Source organism: Eschrichtius robustus, chromosome 2 (assembly GCF_028021215.1).
Source record: "Eschrichtius robustus isolate mEscRob2 chromosome 2, mEscRob2.pri, whole genome shotgun sequence".
Lineage (NCBI taxonomy): Eukaryota > Metazoa > Chordata > Mammalia > Artiodactyla > Eschrichtiidae > Eschrichtius > Eschrichtius robustus.
In genome coordinates, this window is record NC_090825.1 from 158400371 (window position 1) to 158418741 (window position 18371).

Below are 18371 nucleotides of genomic sequence, written 5' to 3' on the forward strand. Positions count from 1 at the left end.
CTTGCTCCTGTTGTTCCCCCAGCCTAGGATGCCTTTCCCTACTGCTCCCTCCAGGCCGCTGCCTTTTCCCCTCCCTTGCCCACCCACCCTGCAGCAGGGCATGCACACTGCATTCTGTGCCTACCCCGGCCAGATGGTGTGCACCCCAAAGACCCTCTGCAGCCCCAGAGCTCAGGGCCTGGCACAGAGCAGGTTCTCCAGAAACATAATCATTCCTTCACTCAGAAATATGTAGTGACAGGGCCTCTGGTTCCAGGCAAACAGACAACAAAGAAACAAGTCAAATAGGGAACCCATCAGAGGCCACCCATGGTGGGCACTAGAGGATGACAGGCGCGCTCTCTTGGATGGATGGGGCGCTCAGAGAAAGGCTCTCTGAGGAGGTGCCGTGAGGTGAGACCAGGACAATGAAGAGGAAGTGAGCTACAGCACCCTCAGCTGTAGGGGAGAGGGAACAGCAGGCACAATGGCTCTGAGGCAGGACTGAGCCTGAAGGGGCAGAAGAACAGATGAAAGGCCGGGTGTTGGTGAGTTGAGAGGACAGTGGCCTGTGACATCTGAAGGGACAGGGAACAGAGAGAAGAGGCAGAGCCAGCAGGTTTCCAGCCAGGGCAGTGACAGTGCTGTTTGCATGGGGAGCTGACTGTTTACGGGGGGTCACACAGGATGGCTGAGAGGAAACATCCTGCAGAGTGGGGCCTAAAGGTCCTACAGTGGGGATTTTGGAGTCTTCTGCTCTGACGTCCTCGTTGAAGCCTACTGTTCTCCGGGAACGAGGAGAAAGCAGATGAGAGGAACAGGAGGGAGGGAGGAGCCTGGGCAGGGCCCTCAAGGAAGAGGCCAGGAGGAGCTCTTAAGTCAGACAGAGGGGTTCCTTGGCAGATGGGAGAAGTGGAGGTGAAAGCCCGACTGTAGGGGCTGAGTCAGGAACAGGGTGAGGGAGAGCAGAACGGGAGCCCAGAGGGGAAAAGAGAGAATGGACCTGTGCTGGAAAGGGGCAAAAGAGTTAAACAAATGGTTTTCTTGTCTTTGATGGAGAGGAGTTGAGCATCCTTGGACACCCTTTGGTCATCCAGGCATTTTACGTAGCTCAGTGACACCAGCTCCAGGAAGCCCTGTTGGACACCTCAGATCAGCACTGGCCGCCCCGCCCCGCCCTGCCCAGTTATGTGCTCTCATGCCACCAGTGCTTCTCTGACAGAACTCTGACTTATGGGTTGTAACCTTGGACTTATGGCCCTGACACCTAGCCAGTGTCTGTCTCCCATGAGTAAGCTCCTGAGAGAGGGGCCTGATTTTGTCCTTCATGGAAAATCCAGGTCGTTAACCCGGGGCCTGGCGGGAGAGGCCGAGGATGCCAGGGAAAGCGGCACAGCCCTGGCGGGGAGACCTGGAGAGAGCCGAGGCTGCTGGGTAGTGAATTGGCCCAGGAGGTCGTGCCGACCTTGAAGTAAGCCAGCATTTCAGCAGGGGGCAGACGTGCTCCGGATCAGGGTGGACACAGATGCTACACAGATACTCTGCCCGCGGAGCTTCCACAGGGGCACCCCCAGCCCCACCCAGACTCACATTCCCTCTCCGCCTCCCACCCCCCTCACACTCCATTTGGGTTGCTCTGATGGCGACGCCCAGGTCCTGGTTTGGGGGCAGATGAAGGTCTGCCTCATCCATATCCAGCTGAAGTCAGGCCCCAGCTGACTCTCCGCATCCAACAGCCAGGATCAGGCCCTGGCGGGGTCTTTGTTGGAAGAAAGGCTGCCTGGATGAAGCCACCCTATTCCCACCCAGCGCCCCTCTCTGGGATGGGGGTTTGGAGAGAGACAGGGCCGGCCTCGGGGACTGACCGGCTCTCCCCGCTGGTCCCAGCAGGAAAGCAGGTGTCTGTGACCTGGCGGGCTGACCCAAGAGCCCTCCTTCCAGGGCTTCCCTTGGGGGGAGGACCGCCCTCTAGGAACAGGCCACTGTTCCAGAGAGAGCCAGAGGGTCCCAGAGAGAGCACCATACGGGGGCCGAAATGGGGGGCCCTCTGCACCCTCTTGCTTCCCTCAATTCGTTAAGACCTGTAAGTTTTCTCATTAATATTCTTAAAGTTCGTTTTAAGGGGAACAAGCGCAGAGATAATTGATAATAAACCCTCGTTTAATGCCCTCAGTTTACTGTATGTAATTTATATCTGCTGATAGCGTCTCTCACTCCCAATTACCCATTTACCTGTGGCGATAACAGCAGTTCAGTCAGACCAATACCAACTTTTACATATTCCAGACTGATAGCAATAAATACCCACACAGGCAAACTCACTGGGCCTACTGTATTTTTTTTATTAAGATTTAAATATTCTTGCAATTATTAGTGATTTATTAAGAGCTAATGACCCCTTCAAGAGGCTCTCTAAATCTTCACCCAAAGAAGCCCTGGCCTTCCCCTCCCCCTTCACCTCCATCTCTCCTTACTGCTGCCCCCCCACCCCAACCCAAATCAGAGAAATAAGCTGCTCTTTCGCAGCCTGGATGACATCACAGCATCACCGATGTTTCCATGGCAATGGCAGGCAGGTGAGGTGGAGGCCAAGGATAGAGGTCAGGCCTAGGGAGGGGCTGGGTTTCTTGAAGGTAGAGGCTCCTGTTCCTTCCTCCATCAGACCTGGGGGACACAGGGATGAGGAGGCCACCCACCGGCCCCCTCTGCACCCCCACTGGCCAATGGCCTCCACACTGCAGCCTCCTCCAGGCTGGTCTCCAGGAGCACCCCCTGCCCACCTCGTTCTGGCCTTAGTGTCACTCCACCCCACCCTTTTCAGTACCCCTCCTACCTTCACGCTTGTCTGAGTCTCTGCCCATTCCGTTAGGGGCCCTTGGGAGGAAGTACATCAGCTTCTCTCTCCCCTGCTGCCCTCTCCCTCCTTTCTTTCATTTTAAAATGTTCCACCCTAATTACGTCAAGGACAAGAGGGTGTGCAGGGGTCTGGGATTCTGGGACTCAAGGCCCAGAGGGGGCAGCGGTTCACCTCAGGCTGCACAGCAAGGCCCAGGTTATCTCTCCTTCCTCCATATTCCCTCATACTCCTGCTTCCTCCAGCCCCCTCTCCTCCACCCGCAAGACCTCCGAGCCCATTAAAGGGGCAGGAAAGATAATGAACAAACCAGGAAAACATGAAATCAATATCAGGAGGAAAAAGTACGGCTGCCATTAAGTGAAATAAACAAGCTGGTAATTATTTGGACAGCAGGTAATTAAAATGGGGTGAGGGCTCATTACTGTCTTGTTGGGGTATGATGGGCGGGCGTGGTCAGATACCCTCTTCCCAGCTGTAAGGTCGCAGCCAGGCCTGAGCTCCTGCCGGCCCAGATTTGGGGGGATCGTAGTAGAGGATTTCCTCTATGGAGTGCCCACCCCTGACCTGCCTGCGTCTCCAGCAGCGTTCTCCCTGCTCCCCGGCTCAAGATCTGAGGCCCAGAGCAAAGGCAGGAAAGGCAGAGCAGCCTTCAGCCTGCTGTCTGCCCCCACCACTATCCAGAGCCGGGAGCAGCTCACTGCCAGTTCTCAGACCCTCAGCCTCTGGGAAAGGGGCAATGCCCTTAGGCCTCAGCTGAGGGTGGACTCTTGTGATGACAGTTAAATCCAAGTCACCTGGGGTGATGGACAGATGACCCCTCCGGCCTCTGCCAGGCCCCAGGGGACCTCCTTCAGGAGGCCATGATGAAGAGGGGTCCCAAGGAGAAGACAGGATGATGGAGTGGGTGCTGGCCAGGGTGGGAAGAGTGGGGGAGGGGAGGAAACCAGGAGAGCAGAGCAGTGACGGGGGGGGGGGCTCCCCCTCGCCCTGCCGTGACCCCAGTTCTTAGATCTGTACAGTCAGAGGAGACCTTGGACATTGTCCAGTCTGGCTTTGGCCTGCCAACTTGTTTGGCCCACACGGTGTTTAAATGTTTAAATTAGTTGTCAACATTTTAAAATAGGAAATTTCAAATAAAAATGATTTCTAGCTTCTCTTGGAAGAAAAAAACTCCAGCACCTCCCGGCTGGCCTGCCACCTGGCAGCGGTTGGCTGAGCTGAGCTGGCCCCTTGGACGGGCATCTTCACTCTCCACTTCTCCTGGGCTTCATCAGCCCCTGAAGACACCTGAGTTCGCCACCCCTGATGCAGTCCCATCCCTTCTGCGGCCCAGAGAGGGCAATGACTTACTCAAAACCACACAGCCAGGTAGAGGCAGAGTGGGGACTGGAGACCCAGTCCCCTGATGCCCAGCCAAAGGCTCTGCTTCTGCCCTCAGCGAGTCCGTGCCCTGGACCTGTCACTGGCAGGCACAGCCCAGTGCCCAGCCTAGGAGCTGTCAAGTGACGGGGGAGATTTCAACTGTACCAGACCCCCAGCTTGTCAGTGCCTGAGCTGGACACTGCTGAGAAGAGGTGGCTCGGGCCTGCTGCATGCCCGTGAGGGCGCACGGTGTGATGGAGGCAGCCACCGACCAGCGGCCTACATCAGTGGGTAATGCTCTCTCAGCCGGGGAGCCGGAGGAGGGGCAGTGCAGCCCCTATGCAGAGAGGAGCTGAGGAGGGTGTCCGGAGGAGGTGATTCCTTGAGTTATCAATTAACAGGGCTGGGGGACGTTGGGGTGTCTGGGGTGCCCTGCAGGTGCAGGGGAAATTTGGGGTGAGGGGCGGGGTCTGGGCGTGCTGGGAGAGGGGATTAGTGGATGCGCTGAGCTGACTGCTGGGTATGGGTTGGTGCCAAGAGATGAGGCTGCTGCATCGGGGGTGCTGGGGGACGTGGGATGTATGGGGAACCGACCCTTACCCTGCGGTCAGTGGGAACCGTTGCAGGGCGTGAAGGGTGGGATCAGATTTTCTTTCTAGAAATAGCACTGTGGTGGCATTGTTGATGGTACCAAAGCCGGGAGGTGGTACCAGGAGGATAAGTTTTGGGGGCTGGAGGTGGGGGGTAACCCCCAAAGTGCAAGAGAGGAGGGAGTGGGTGGGAGAGAGGCTGGGGGGGGCTAGAATAGTGGACGGTGAGGAGGTGAGAAGGCCCAGCAGCTCTGAGACTCCTGCTGAGGCTCCTTGTGGGCGTGGCCCTGCTGGCTGAGTGCAAGCTCTGGGAGCAGGAAGTTTGGGGGAGCCCCCGAGCCCAGCCTGGGAAGTGCCCGGGGTGAGGTTGTGGGGCATCCAGAGGCAGGGAAAATGTCAGGATGCAGCTCAGCTGCGAGTGGGGATGAGGGGTCCCAGCTGGAGAGCAGGAGCTTGTGGGAGGGTGAGGAGCTGTGGAAACAGGGGCCCCAGGAGAGGGCAGAGCACAGCCAAGCTGCTGCATGGACAAGGGACAGAGGAGGAGCTGCGGTTGCTCCCGGCCGCCGCCACTGCTGGTAGGAGCTGGATCTGGTACAGGGTTTTCCTGTAGGTTCTGTAGGTGACCTGTGGCTACAGGGTCACCATCCTAGTGAGGGCATCAGCCGCCCTGGCCAGATTTAGCCCGGAGGACAGTGGGCAGTGCTGGTGTGCACATTTGTGTTCCCAGGGGGCTTGGTGTGTGTGCCCACAAATGCCCGAGCACTGGCGTGGCAAACGTAATTCTGGGACACTGTGCCCAGGACTTCCCAGGTGGGGCTGTGGCCACTGGACGCTCCATAGGGCAGGGACATGAGTCTGGCTTGGGCACTGCTCTGTGGCTCGTGTCCAGCACATTTGCTGAAGCAGTGTGACCTGGTTAAGGAAGGGCATGGGACACAGTAGCCAGCCTGGGTAGGAATCCATCACTCACCACTTACTTCACCTGTCCCCACCTCAGTTTCTTCGCCTGGAAGTTGGAGGTTTAAAATAGTTTGGCTCCTAGAATTGTCATGAGGGTCAAATGAGACAATCCATGTAAAGTTCGCCACTATTATCATGGTATGACTGTGTATGGGTGTATGCATGTGTGAGCATGTGTGCACATGTGCACATGTGTGTGTGTGTGTGTGTGTGTGTGTGTGAGCCTGTGTGCCCGTGCTCGTGCTGGCTGGGCTTGTGGGCAGTGTCTCCCAACGGCCGAGGGCAGATCACTGGGTGGCCTCCCTCTGGGTGGCCCCCCTTTTGTCTCTGGGCTCCATCCCGGGGTGGGGGGGAGGGGTGCGACTGCCTTGCCCTGTGCACCCTGAGCTGAGCCCAGGGTGCAGAGCAGAGCTGCCGCTCCTGGACCACCCCTGGCCCCTGCTCAGGCCGGGCTCACATTAAACCAGTGAGATATGAAATGCCAGCATATCCAGGACAGGGTCCTTAATTAAATTAATTGCTGGCAACATTGTAAAAATGCTGATGGGGTCATAAATGGTGCCTGAGCAGTGCTGTTCATCATCCCCTTGGACTTGTGGGGGCCACACCTGGGCTGGGAGCAGGGTTAGCTGTGCCAGGCTGAGGCACCAGGGAGCTCTGCAGCCACCAGGGCCTCCGGCGGGCAGGCCGGCCACGGGAGAGAGAAATGGGGGCATGGGGGGCAGCTTGTCTTAAGGGTGCCCGTGTGGAACAGTTGCACCATCCTCACTTAGCCTGTGTGTTTACCTGGTGAAGGACACGGATGGAAATGGGGAGGGGTGCCTCGGGAGCTGGCAAGGGGCGGTGGGGAGAGGGGAGTGTCCTCCAGCCTCCTGGCCACTCGGAATTACCCTCGATACAAGGCAACCTGAAAATCTGGCCCAGCCCGGCCGCTGATCGCTGTGTGACCTTGAGCAAGTTCTTTCCCTCTCTGAGCCCCAGTTCTCTCATTAGGAAGAAAGGCAGACCCTCTCCCCGCCTGCCTGCCTCCCCCATGTTCCCAGTGCCCTTCTGGCCACCCTCCCACGGCCTCCCACCCTGCAGGGAACTGTGCCAGGGATCCTTTTATGTCTCTTTCAGCTGGAGCTGCCACAGGCCCTGGCAGGGCTCAGAGCCTGCGTGACGATCTCCTGCCGAGCAGTGGTGAGGGGGCTGGGCCAGCACCAACCTGCCCGCCTCTTCCAGGTGAAAAGTGGAGGAGGCCTGCCGTGCACACACAACACCACCAGAAACACCCACAGCACACACACTGCACCAGCAGAAGATTCCAAAGCAGGAAGAAGCTTTCCTTCCCTGGTTCTCTCTGGGCTGTGCGACCACATAATTACCCTGGATTCCATTCTATTTAATTGCAGCTTATTAAATTCTAACCAGCCAATTATCAGCCACAATTACAGCTTAATTTGGGGACACAATAGCTATTTTATCATTTGTTAATCAAATGCTTATTTAAGCCTCAGCTTTATTAACTATTTCTCTGGTCCAAAGCAAGGCCCTGCGGCCAGAAGGGGCCCTGGGAGGGGTTCCCTGGAGGCCTGTCCCCCCCATCAAGCACTCTCTCCCTGGGCATCCTGATAGTTTCTAAGTCCCCTTCACTGGTGGGTTTAAGGACTCTTAGCAGTGGCAGGAGTGTGGCGCCCAATGTGGGTTCTGGGCGTAGAGTTGGAAGACCGAGTTTGTTCATTCATGAATTCAGCACATGTTTATCAAACACCTACTATGCGCCAGGCCTGGGACTATAGCTGTGAACAAGACAAGCGCGGTCCCTGCTGTCATGACACGTTTCAGGGGAAGGGGACCTAGACAATAACCAGCAAACAAGTACACAAACAAGATGACTTCAGATAGCAGTGAGTGCTATGAGGAAAATAGACTGGGAAAGGGGGGCGTTGCTGGGTTAGAAGGGCCTACTTCAGGGACTTCCCTGGCGGTCCAGTGGTTAAGACTCCACACTTCCACTGCAGGGGGCGTGGGTTTGATCCTTGGTCGGGGAAATAAGATCCCGCAAGCCGCTTGGCATGGTCAGAAAAAAAAAAACAACAACACAAAAGAAGGGCCTACTTCAGACACGGCAGTCAAGGAGGGCCTGTTGGAGGAAATAAAGTTGAAGCTGAGACCTGAGGGTTTAGAGGGGGCCAGCTGTGGAAGAGCAGGGGGCAGCGTGTTGCAGGCAGAGGAAAGAGCAAGTGCAAAGGCCCTGGGGTGGGATGAGCTCGGAGGGTTTAAGAAGCAGAGAAGGGTCAGCAGGTAAGCCAAGTGAGCAAGGGGTGGTGTGGTGGGTGGGGCCAGACCTTGGTCCAGGAAAGGCCCATAACTCCTGCCCTAGGCTGGCCTGGGCCAGGAGGCGTGGAGAGCGCACCTGCCCTCTGTGTCTGTGTGACCTTAGGCAAGTCGTGAGCTTCATGTTCCTTGTCTGTGAAATGAGGGACGGGTAGAAGTCACCTGAGTGCAGATGCCAGAGGACAAGCCACACGGGTAAGGTGGCAGCGTGCCCAGCCCCAGCCACCTTGTTCTTTGCAGTTCAGCCTGTCTGCATGTCCTCCTCGTGACGCCTGTGTCTGTCCTTGTGACCAGGCCCCTGGAGCCCACTGGGGAAGAGGGTGACTTTCCTCCGATCTTGGGGAAGGTGGCTGCCGCTTCTGTGACACTTTCGTGCACACGTTACCATAGAAACTGGAGTGCCACTCACGCCTGTGTGTGAGCACGGGTCAGGGGAGCAGCCCTCCCTTCCAAGGGACACCGTGAGGGGCTGTCACCCCACCTTGCCACCTCCACCTCCTGCGTGCTCCCCGACAGGAGGTCCTGCAGTCGTCCTTTCCCTTGTTCACTGACTGTGCGCTGGGGCGGAAGAGCCTGCACTCAGACTCGTCCCTTCCCTCCCGGAAGTCCTGAGACGTTTGGAGCCACAGCCAGGGAGACAGATGACTGAGGGATGGACCATGGGGCCGGGAAGCGAAAGAAGAGAAGCACTGGTGGACGCCTGGAGGCCCTGGGCAAGATGTCGTTCCTGACCCACCTCGTCCTGGGGCTGGGTCAGTGCTATTTGCCCCGTATGAGGAAACTGAGGCTCAAGAAACAGGGGGCGGCACAGGGGTCTGCAGCAGTCGGTGAGCCTTGGAAGCAGCTGGTGGGCAGAGCAGAGTTTTTTACGTGACGGATTTGGAAGAATTCTGGGCCGCACCCCCCAGCTTGCTCTGGCCTCATGGCACCCTGTCGTCACCTGCAGGCAGGTCCACGCCTCTGAGTTGCCACCTGGAACCTCAGGGTTCTTCGTGTGCCCCCCAGATCTGTCGTCTTGGGGCCTCCTGCCCACCATTCCTCCACCCCGCCGCTGTCTGTGTGTCTCCAACAGCAAATGCAGATTTCAACCCTGCTTATCAGAGCCTCCTAGTGAAGCTCCCTCATCATTTTTTTTTTTGGCTGCACTGGGTCTTCGTTGCTGCGCGCGGGCTTTCTCTAGTTGCGGTGAGTGGGTGCTACTCTTTGTTGCGGTGCGCGGGCTTCTCATTGCAGTGGCTTCTCTTGTTGCAGAGCACGGGCTCTAGGTGCACAGGCTTCAGGAGTTGTGGCTTGCAGGCTCTAGAGCGCAGGCCCAGTAGTTGTGGTGCAAGGGCTTAGTTGCTACGCGGCATGTGGGATCTTCCCGGACCAGGGCTCGAACCCGTGTCCCCTGCATTGGCAGGCGGATTCTTAACCACTGCGCCACCAGGGAAGGCCCACATTTAAAAAATAATAACGAAGCCGTCTCAGGCCACAGGGGTGTAGATGGGCAGGAGGGCACAAATCCCCATTCCTCTGTGTGTCTGCACCCCCTCTGTCCCCCACCACTGTGGCCATGGCTCCCAGCCCCCTCTGTCTCCCCTGGACCCTGCACATGAGCCTCTCCACAGTCCCCTTGGTCCACCTCCCCACAGTCCAGCACGGGTGTTTCTAGAATTGATTGATTGATTGATTGGAAGGTAAACAGAGCTGGCTCCCAGCCAAATTTGAGTGTGTGTCCCCCTCTTTCAGCCCTCCTTTCTGGGCTCTGGTCCCAGTCAAGGTAATGATATTCAACATTCATTCAACAAACACTCGCTGGGCACTCACTATGTGCCAGTCCCTGGCTAGGCTCTGGGGATGCTCAAGGGTTGGGAGAGACGTCACCATTCAATCCCTGCCCTCAAGGCACTGACAGTGTGCATGGGGAGACAGATTCATAAGTGGTGACCATATGATGTGGGAGGTACTGAGGCGAGTTCGGCCAGGGGCTGTGGGAGCTCAGGGGAGGTGTAGCCAGCTCTGTCTGGGGGTCAGGGAAGGCTTCCTGGGGGAGGGGATGTTTGAGCAGGCCTTGAAGGACGAGTAGAAGTCACCCAGGCAGAGAGCAGAAGGGGGGTAGATCAACGCAATGAAAGGATCCTCATTCCAGCTAGCTTTAGGCAAAGAAAGGAATCCAGGGGTAGCTCTGCCTTCTGGCTTCTTGGGATCCCAGGCTTTCAACACAGCGAGGAGTCAAGCTCTTTCTTCCCTGGTTGTCTCCATTCTCCAAGCTCCTGCTTCAGACCCGTGGATGGCCTCCCCTTTCACTTGGCCTCCTATGGCCTGCAAAGCCTGCGGGACTGGCCCAGCAGAAAGAGAGGCTCTCTCTTCCCAGCAGCCCAACCCAAATCCTGAGGGCCCATCTATGGGGATGGGGTGACCTTCCTGTCTGGGAACTAGTCAGTGTAGTATACCCACCTCTGGGGCCAGAGATGGGGTCAGCCCACCGGGACCGAATGACTGTATGCACTGAGTAGGGTGAGGGCCAGGCATTCCCTGCAGAAAAGCGGGTACTGTTAGGCAGACAGGGGAGGGAGGCAGGGTCCCAAACAGAGTATGCACAAGCCTTTGCAGAATTGAAAGTAGTCTAGATGCCATCCTGCATACTTGAAGGGAGGCCCTAAAGTCAAGGCCAGGTGACAGCTCAGGCCCTGGGCCAGTAGAGCCTCGAATGCCAGGTGACGGGCGTGGTGCGCCATCCTGTGGACTCTCCTCTCCCCGCCTGGGCCTGTGGAGCAGGACACCCAGGCCCCAAGCGGACGGACCAAATGCATATCTCCAGGCCAGGGAGCCAGGGAGACTGGGAGCATAGGTGCCCAGGGGTGAGGGGGTGCAATGCTGGGTGGACAGCCAGGAAGAGAAAGACAGAGGCTGCCAGGCCCCCAGCCCCCTCTCCCTCCTCCACCCCACTTCAAATCCAGAACATTTCTCAGGGAAGTAGCGAAAGCAGGGGCTTGCCGCCCCTCCCCTTTGCCATTGACACAGACCGGGGCTGTTGGAGGGATAAAAAGGAGACCCTGTCAAGTTATGGACAGGGGCTCAGCAGGGCTGCTCTTGAGAAGCAGTGCTCTCTACTCCCAGCTGAGTGAGGCCAGATGACACCCTGCCCCCAGCCCTCCTACCCTGCTCTGTGAGACTGAGTCCTCACTCAGAAAACACGAGTTCATTAATAGCTTGATTAATCACACCTCATATTTTCATGGTGCTTTGAAAAATAAAACATTTGAAAGCACTTTCATACCCACCCTGGGCCTCAGAGTTACACAAGTAGGCCTTATCATCCCAGGCTGCTGGTGAGAAAAGGGGGGCTCAACCTCAGAGCAGCAGCATGTTGGGGGATGGCGGAGGGCAGGCTGGAGCACAGAGCCTCTCCCTGCCCACAACTCTGCCTGTGGGCCGCTCTGAGCTCTCTCTGGGTCTCCCTGCAGGACAAGAGTGAAGGGGGCCACCCTTAGGCAAACCTTCTGAAGTTCAAGGGAAAAAAGGGGGCGGTCATTCAGTCACTCAACAAACACTCCATCAGTATCCAGGTCAGACCTGGGCTCCTGCTCCGAGCAAGTTCACGGTCTAGTGGAGGAGGCAGCGTGCCCAGTCCTGAATATGGCATGTACCCTGGAGGGAGGCTTAGGGGACAGTGTGGGCACAGGGGCAAAGTGACAAAGAGTATGGATCCAAGAAGGCCTCCTGGAGGAGGTGGCTTGTTGGCTGAGACTGGACGTCTGGGTGGGAGTTCCCAGATAGACCTCATGGGACGGGCCTACCATGGTCCACTCCACAGAATGCCTCCCCATCCAACTCTCCACTGCCACGCCTGCCTCCCTCCACCCATTCCTCATGCAGGGAGATCTCAGCATTCCCCTGCACACAGCCTCCCAGAGGCTCCTCACCCCTTCCCAATAAAACTCCAAATCAGGCCACTGCTCCCTCTCTGATTCACCCCCTACTTGTCTCCCCTGCACTCCCTCTGCCCTGGCCACCCTCCTCGCTGTCCTCACAACAAACCCAGCTCCTTCCTGTCGGACAGCGTCTGCTGTTCCCTTCTCCTAAAGCACTTTTCTCCAGGCCAGGGAGGGCCTTGGCCCTCAGGGGTCCACTTAGACATCACCTCCACAGAGGAACCTACCCCAAACCCTCTTCCCCTCTAGAGCCCTTGCACCCACACCCTTTACGAAATAGCACCCCTTTTTACCTGCTTCAGATCCCTAGGCAACTTCTGAATCCTCTATTTTCTTTTGCTTCTCCATTTTGAATGAAAGTGTCTGAGAGCAGAGGATGTGTCTGTCTTGCTCACTGCAAAATCCCAGAACAGTTCCTGGCACTCAATAAGTATTCACTGAATGAATGCAAGAATGAATGAATGAATACATTTCAGGTCATAAGAGCACCATGGGAGGGGAGGGAGAAGGTAGCATTTGTCCCAGGCTCAGCTCTGGCCAAGACCCATTACCCAGGGGTCTCTTATCCCCCTTTGGCCCCCAGCCTCCCTACACACACACACACACACACATACACACACCCTCTCACACACGACGTGGTCTCCCTTGCTATCCCTAAGAAGACACTGTAGGTGGGGACTGCTAGGATTGGGGCTCCCACCCTTCATGGGCAGCCAGAGCAGGGGTGCCGGCTGGGGCTGATCGGGCAGCCAGTGCCCTCCTGAGACAGGTGGGAGCCAGCTGGCCAGCCCCAAGGCTCACTGGTAATGGGGTTCCCACTTCAAACCCTGAGCATCCATACAGCCCCATCGGCAGTTCTCAGTGACCAAGTTCTCAGGGATCTGCTAGTAAATGAAAGAAGTCTTCTAACTGAATTCCAAAGGGGCGGCTGGGCAAGTAAGAGAGACTTGGCGAGGGTGTGGCGGACGGAGCTTCTGGCGAGCCGGGGGGGTGGAGTTCGGGATACAGCAGGGCCTGTGTGGCCAGCGGGCCCTGCCCCTGCCTGCTCTCCCGCAGCCCCAGTGCATCTGCTTTGCAAAGCCTTCCTCCCGTGCTCATCACCTCACAGCCAGATGGGAGCAGACGTAGGCACCCAAATCCAAGTCCCCATTCACCAACACCAGCGCTAGGCAGCCTCGAGCTGGGCAGGCCTCAGCCACACGCTTGCTTCACCTGTGATAAGAGCTACAGAACCAGTGAGGACAGGTCCTAGATGCAGAGGGGGCAAAATGGCATGTGTGGTTTCCTGAGAGAGTGAGGTGGGGGAGTCCTCTTTCAGAAGAAGTGACGATAGAACTGGGCCCTGAGGAGAAGGTAGGAAAGTGCCGGCAGGGAGAAAGGGGGCATTAGGGAGTGGTGGTGACTGCAGTGAACTAGAGTCCATGCCCTTTTGAAAACATCATATATCATTTGACACTGAGCATGCACTGCTTGGTGTTATCTTTGATAGACAAGAACAGGTTTTCATGTCAAAGGGAAAGATAGCTCATGCTAGTGGCCTGCGACGTGGAGAGGGAGAGACCCAAGGCTCTCACTGTGCTTTAGTCCAAGTGAGAGACCTAACTGGGACGGTGAGGGGGGTGGGCAGATTGCAGGTGCCGACCACAAGGGTGGAGGTCATGTAGTGGGCAAAGGGGCCAGAGGGAGGGGAAGCCAGCTCTGGCCACCCAGGAAGCTTCCAGCAGCCCCAAGAGGGGCTGAATTTACCCCCACCCATGGCCTTAGAGTGTCCTTGCCAGCGGGATAACTGCAGCCTGGAGGGGGCCCCTGGGTCCACCCAATAAATGCCCCCCCAGGGGGATGGGGAGGGGAGACCATGCCAGCGTGGCGTGGCGGAGGCCCAGGAGAAGTGAGCTATGTCCCTTATTGGTCACAGTACATTTATTTTTCATTAGCAGTTAAATGCAGACATGAGGGATTGTGCTGGGTTCAGCGGGCGGCTGACTCGAGCAGTGCTTGGCACGGTGATCGATAGGGAAGTCGGGGGGGGCCATGTGCCCTCTCCCTGCCCATACCCCCAGCTGGGACCCCTGCCTTCCCAGCTCCCAGCCAGTAGGCAGACACAGGCCATCAAACTGAGCCTCTGCGAGGCGAGGCGTGGGCAGGCCTGGAAGCTGACACTGAGGTCTCGCGTGCCCTTCTGGAGCCTGTGATGCCTGCCCCCAGCTCCCTGTGGGCCCTGCTCAGGGGTCAAGCTTAGCCCTCCTCTGTGCAGCCCTGGGGGCTGCAAAGATGCCGTGGCCTAAAACACGAGACCTAAAACAGAGGCCTGAGGAGTGGCAGAGCCCCATGGAGGTGGTTCAGGATGGGGCAGGGCGGGACAAGGGGAGCTTGTCTTCCCAACTGCAAGCGTGGTTCCCTGGCAGCTTAGCCTTCATTACGGAGCAGCAGAAAGTGCAGGGGGTAGGGGGGAGACAGGCTGGGGAGAGGCCAGGGCGGGAGTAGGAGGGGTGGATGTGGAGGAGGAGGGGTGGATGAGCCCACTGCTGCAGACACTGAGGGCAAGACACCTGCTGGCTCTGTGCCTCAGTTTCCTCATCAGTCCCCACCCCTGAAGAGATTGCTAGGAGAGTTACTGAAGGAGATGGAGCCCTTTGCCACTGTCAGTGCAGAAGCACTGGGTACGGATAGCAGCCAACATTTACCGAGCACTGTGCCTTTTTTCACTTCATCCTCATGATAGCCCTAAGAATTGGGTACCATCCCCCATTTTGCAGGCAAGGAAACAAGCAGGGGTTACCTGAAGGCACACCAGGTTTCTCAGCCTCTGCAGACATTCCCAGCTCACCCACCCGGCGCCTACAGGACCAGGCACAGATCCCCTCCCCAAAATCACAGTCTTGGGGTGGAGAGGGCAGACTCCCACATTGGAAAGAGAGGGTCCCTGTGCAAGCAAGAGAGAAGGGGCAGCGTGGATGCCCCCTGGGCCCGAGGAGCCAGGCCTCCCTGTTAGAAGCCCTCCATGGGTTTTGGGCTGCCCGTAAGGAGGTAGTGGAGCCAGGAGGCCGACTGCTTGAGGCAGCTCCAGACTCCCCCACGGGGCAGACAGGACCTCCATAGGTGTCATAGACAACAAAATGGGTAACCCGCCTAAGGTCACCACTAGCAGGGAGCAGATGGGTCTCTGAAGCCCAAGCTTTTCCCTCTTTATGCCCAGAGCCCCCTGTTGGTTGTGAGTGTGTGTTGGGGGAAATCACTGCAGCCCTGAGAGAAGCCAGGCCGTCAGGGGCCTGTTTGGTGGGTGTGGAGGCTGAGGGTGCCCCCACTCTCCATCCTCCCACTCCCCCTCCCCCCGCCCCTCCCCACCCTCTCAAGGGTCCTGCTGGTCGAGCAGACGGTTAGACTGCTGTGGAGGGTTACCTCCACCAAAGCCTCAGAGCCAATTACCTGTGTAATTAGCGACAAATGACTTGTGGGATGGCTGTGGTTTGCAGTTAAAATTAGAAGGAAACCCATATTCTGGTCTCCTTGAAGGGTGGGACATGGCCGGGGCCCCTGAGGCTCCCAGACACACCCTCCTGGCTCCCACCCTCCCCGAGACCCACCCAGCAGCCCAGGCTCACCCCAAGTCGCCCCTCCTGGGGGCCTCTCCTGTAGCACTGCCACCAACACCCCTCACATGTGCACTCGCCAGAGCCTCTTCCCCTCCTTCATTCACTTGGTATTTTCTCAGCACCTACTACATGCAGGGGCCAGGAATGGGGAGCAACCCGGAAGTAGCCCCCGAGGCAGCCAGGGCACCAGAGGAAGGGACTCCTGCCCTCCCTAGCCCCAGGCTGCCCAGGGCCCTCTCCCTCCCTCCCTCTCTCCCCCCGGGGCCTTCCAGGGCAGTGGGCTGCCTCACCAGATACCTGAACTTCTTTCTACCAGGGTGGTAATGAGCCCTGACCGCTGCTGTGTGCTGGCACTTCCGTATTTGTCTCCACAGGGGGCTGCTTCTTCCCCTATTTTATGGAAGGGGACCCAGCCCGCTGGGCTGGAAGCGGCAGAGCCTGGCCCCACTGGCTGCCTCCTCTTGGCTCAGTCCCAGCCCCTGAACAGGCAGGTAACCCCGGGAGGACCCCACAAGTCCATCAGAGGCCCCAGCTCACCTGCCCCCTTTGCTTCTCCTGCAGGGGCCCAGCAGAGTGCCACGGTGGCCAACCCGGTGCCCGGCTCTAACCCAGACCTGCTTCCCGACTTCCTGGTGGAGCCCGAGGACGTGTACATCGTCAAGAACAAGCCGGTGCTGCTGGTGTGCAAGGCCATGCCCGCCACGCAAATCTTCTTCAAGTGCAACGGGGAGTGGGTGCGCCAGGTGGACCACGTGATCGAGCGCAGCACGGATGGGAGCAGCGGTGAGACCAGGCTGGGGCGCCAGGCGGGGTCACTCGAAGGGGGAGCGAGTCTCAGCCTCAGAGGCAATGGAGGCCCAGAGAGGGGCCTGCCATTGCCCCTGCTGCATGCCTGTGAGCCGAGGCCAGGGTGAAACTAACCACTCTGTGTGCACCACCCCAGGTCCCCAGGAGAGGCAGGACTCCCACACCTAGGACCCACTGTGTACACACCAAGGCCTTTCCTGGGAGGCCCACCCTCACCAGACTTCATCGCTTGGTGGGGGAGTGAGTAAAAGGGAAGCCGCCCCAAAATGCCCCAGGGTGCTCTGTGGGTTTGGGGGGGCAGGACCCTGCCGCTGCATCTGAGCCCAGGCAGACCCGGAGGCAGCCTGGCAAGTGGCGCCAGCAGAGAAAGGTTTGAAAAGAGTGGATCCCAGATGATGCAAGAGCTCACGGACCTCACATTCCGTGATTGTTTTCTTTGTGCATCGGTTGGTTCATTCGTTGGTCCGTTCGTTGGCACGGTCCCTGAGCACCCACCCTTGAGCTGGAGACACAGCCCCATGGAGATGGGGGCAGCACAGTGACCTCTCACTGAGTTCTGGGATCTGTGGCTGCCCAGGGAGGCTCCTCGGGGAAGGTGATATGTAAACCTGGTCAGGGCGAGAAGAGGAGAAGGGCGTCCCAGGCGCCCCCAGAAAGGGACACAGCACAAGCAAAGCCCTGGAGGCAGATGGGCCGGCGTGCGGGTCGGGGCTTAGCAGGGAGGGTGTGGAGTGTGTGCAGCGGGCAGTGGTGCATCCAGGAGCCTCACCCGTCCAGCTCTGGAGTGAGGTCACAGTCCTGTGGGATTTCAAGCCACCGAGTGACATGACCAGAGCTATGGGTGACACTCGGGGCCAGTGTGGGGGGCTGACAGGGGAGGCAGACCCAAGAAGTGCCCCTTCTGTGGGACACCTCATTCCCCACCTCCAGCCCTGGCCTTAGGCAGTAGGCAATGGGGATGGGGGCAGAGAGCCATTGTTTGGGTTCCCATGTTCCCCGAGAACAGGCCCGGCAGAGCTAACAGCCTCTCCTCCTCGCTAACTGGACCCCAGTTAAGCTCATTTTCCTACCCCTTTGCCTTGATGCTTTGTGGAGCCCACACACACGATGAGCCCTCAGGTTAAGTCCTGAGCCCCTTCCCACCGAGGCTCAGCCAGCCTGAGACACACAGCGCACAGACCCTGTGCCGGGTACGGCCACTTGAGTGAGGCCTGAGTCACAGGGGCAAGCAGGTGGCACCCAGAACAGCTCACACTGATGCCAAGGGCAGGCAGGGGACCACAGGCCCAGAGGGGTGGCCCATGCTCCTGGTGGGAGGGACTGGGCAGCCCAGGAAGGATTCCCGGAGTGGGGGTGGTGTGGGGTGGTAACATCCAACCTCAGTCTTAAAACCAGCTGGAATGGCTGTTTATCAGGCCAAAGGACAAATGCAGGGAACGGCAGGCTGGCCAGAGGCCCAGGTTTGGAGTGGCAGAAGTTGGGGTTGAGGGGGTGGTCGGCGAGACGAGGAAGCTGCAGCCACACTTGCACTGTGGGAAGCTGGTGACAGGCAGAGGGAGACTGGAGGAGGGGGCCCTGCCCTGGTGAACTCGGAAGCTCTCACAAGAACCCAGACGTGAGCAGATGAGCCCTGAGTTTCGTCAGCGTGTGATTTAGTCCTCAGAGCCAGCCTGTCCTATTACAGATGGCTCTGACTCGTCCAGGGCTCCAACCAGGCGTTCTGGTCCACAAAAGTCACGCCCCATCCTCCCCTGCCAGGGTCACCAGGGGCTGGTCTTCTTCCCTCCAAGTGTCAGCCCCCTAGTGAGTGATTCCTGCCCAGGTCCTTGAGCCCTGCATTGTCCTGGCCTTACACACACCTGCTGCTGGCAGCGTCCTCCTTGCAGTCCTCAGGTCTTAACTGAGCACCTGCTCTGTGCCAGGCCTGGGTGAGGCGCTAAGAATTTAGCCCACAAGGCTCTTGTTGCAGGTGATCCAGCTCTGCCTC

General features: G+C 58.1%; 1 protein-coding gene across 1 annotated transcript in view; it reads left to right on the forward strand.

Moving 5' to 3' along the window:
• UNC5A (unc-5 netrin receptor A) overlaps window positions 1-18371 on the forward strand; it is a 61616-nt gene that overhangs the window by 30204 nt on the left and 13041 nt on the right. Inside the window, exon 2 of the mRNA XM_068534650.1 lies at window positions 16139-16360. Coding sequence (XP_068390751.1) covers window positions 16139-16360 — 222 coding nt within the window. The remainder of the gene's footprint in view (window positions 1-16138; window positions 16361-18371) is intronic.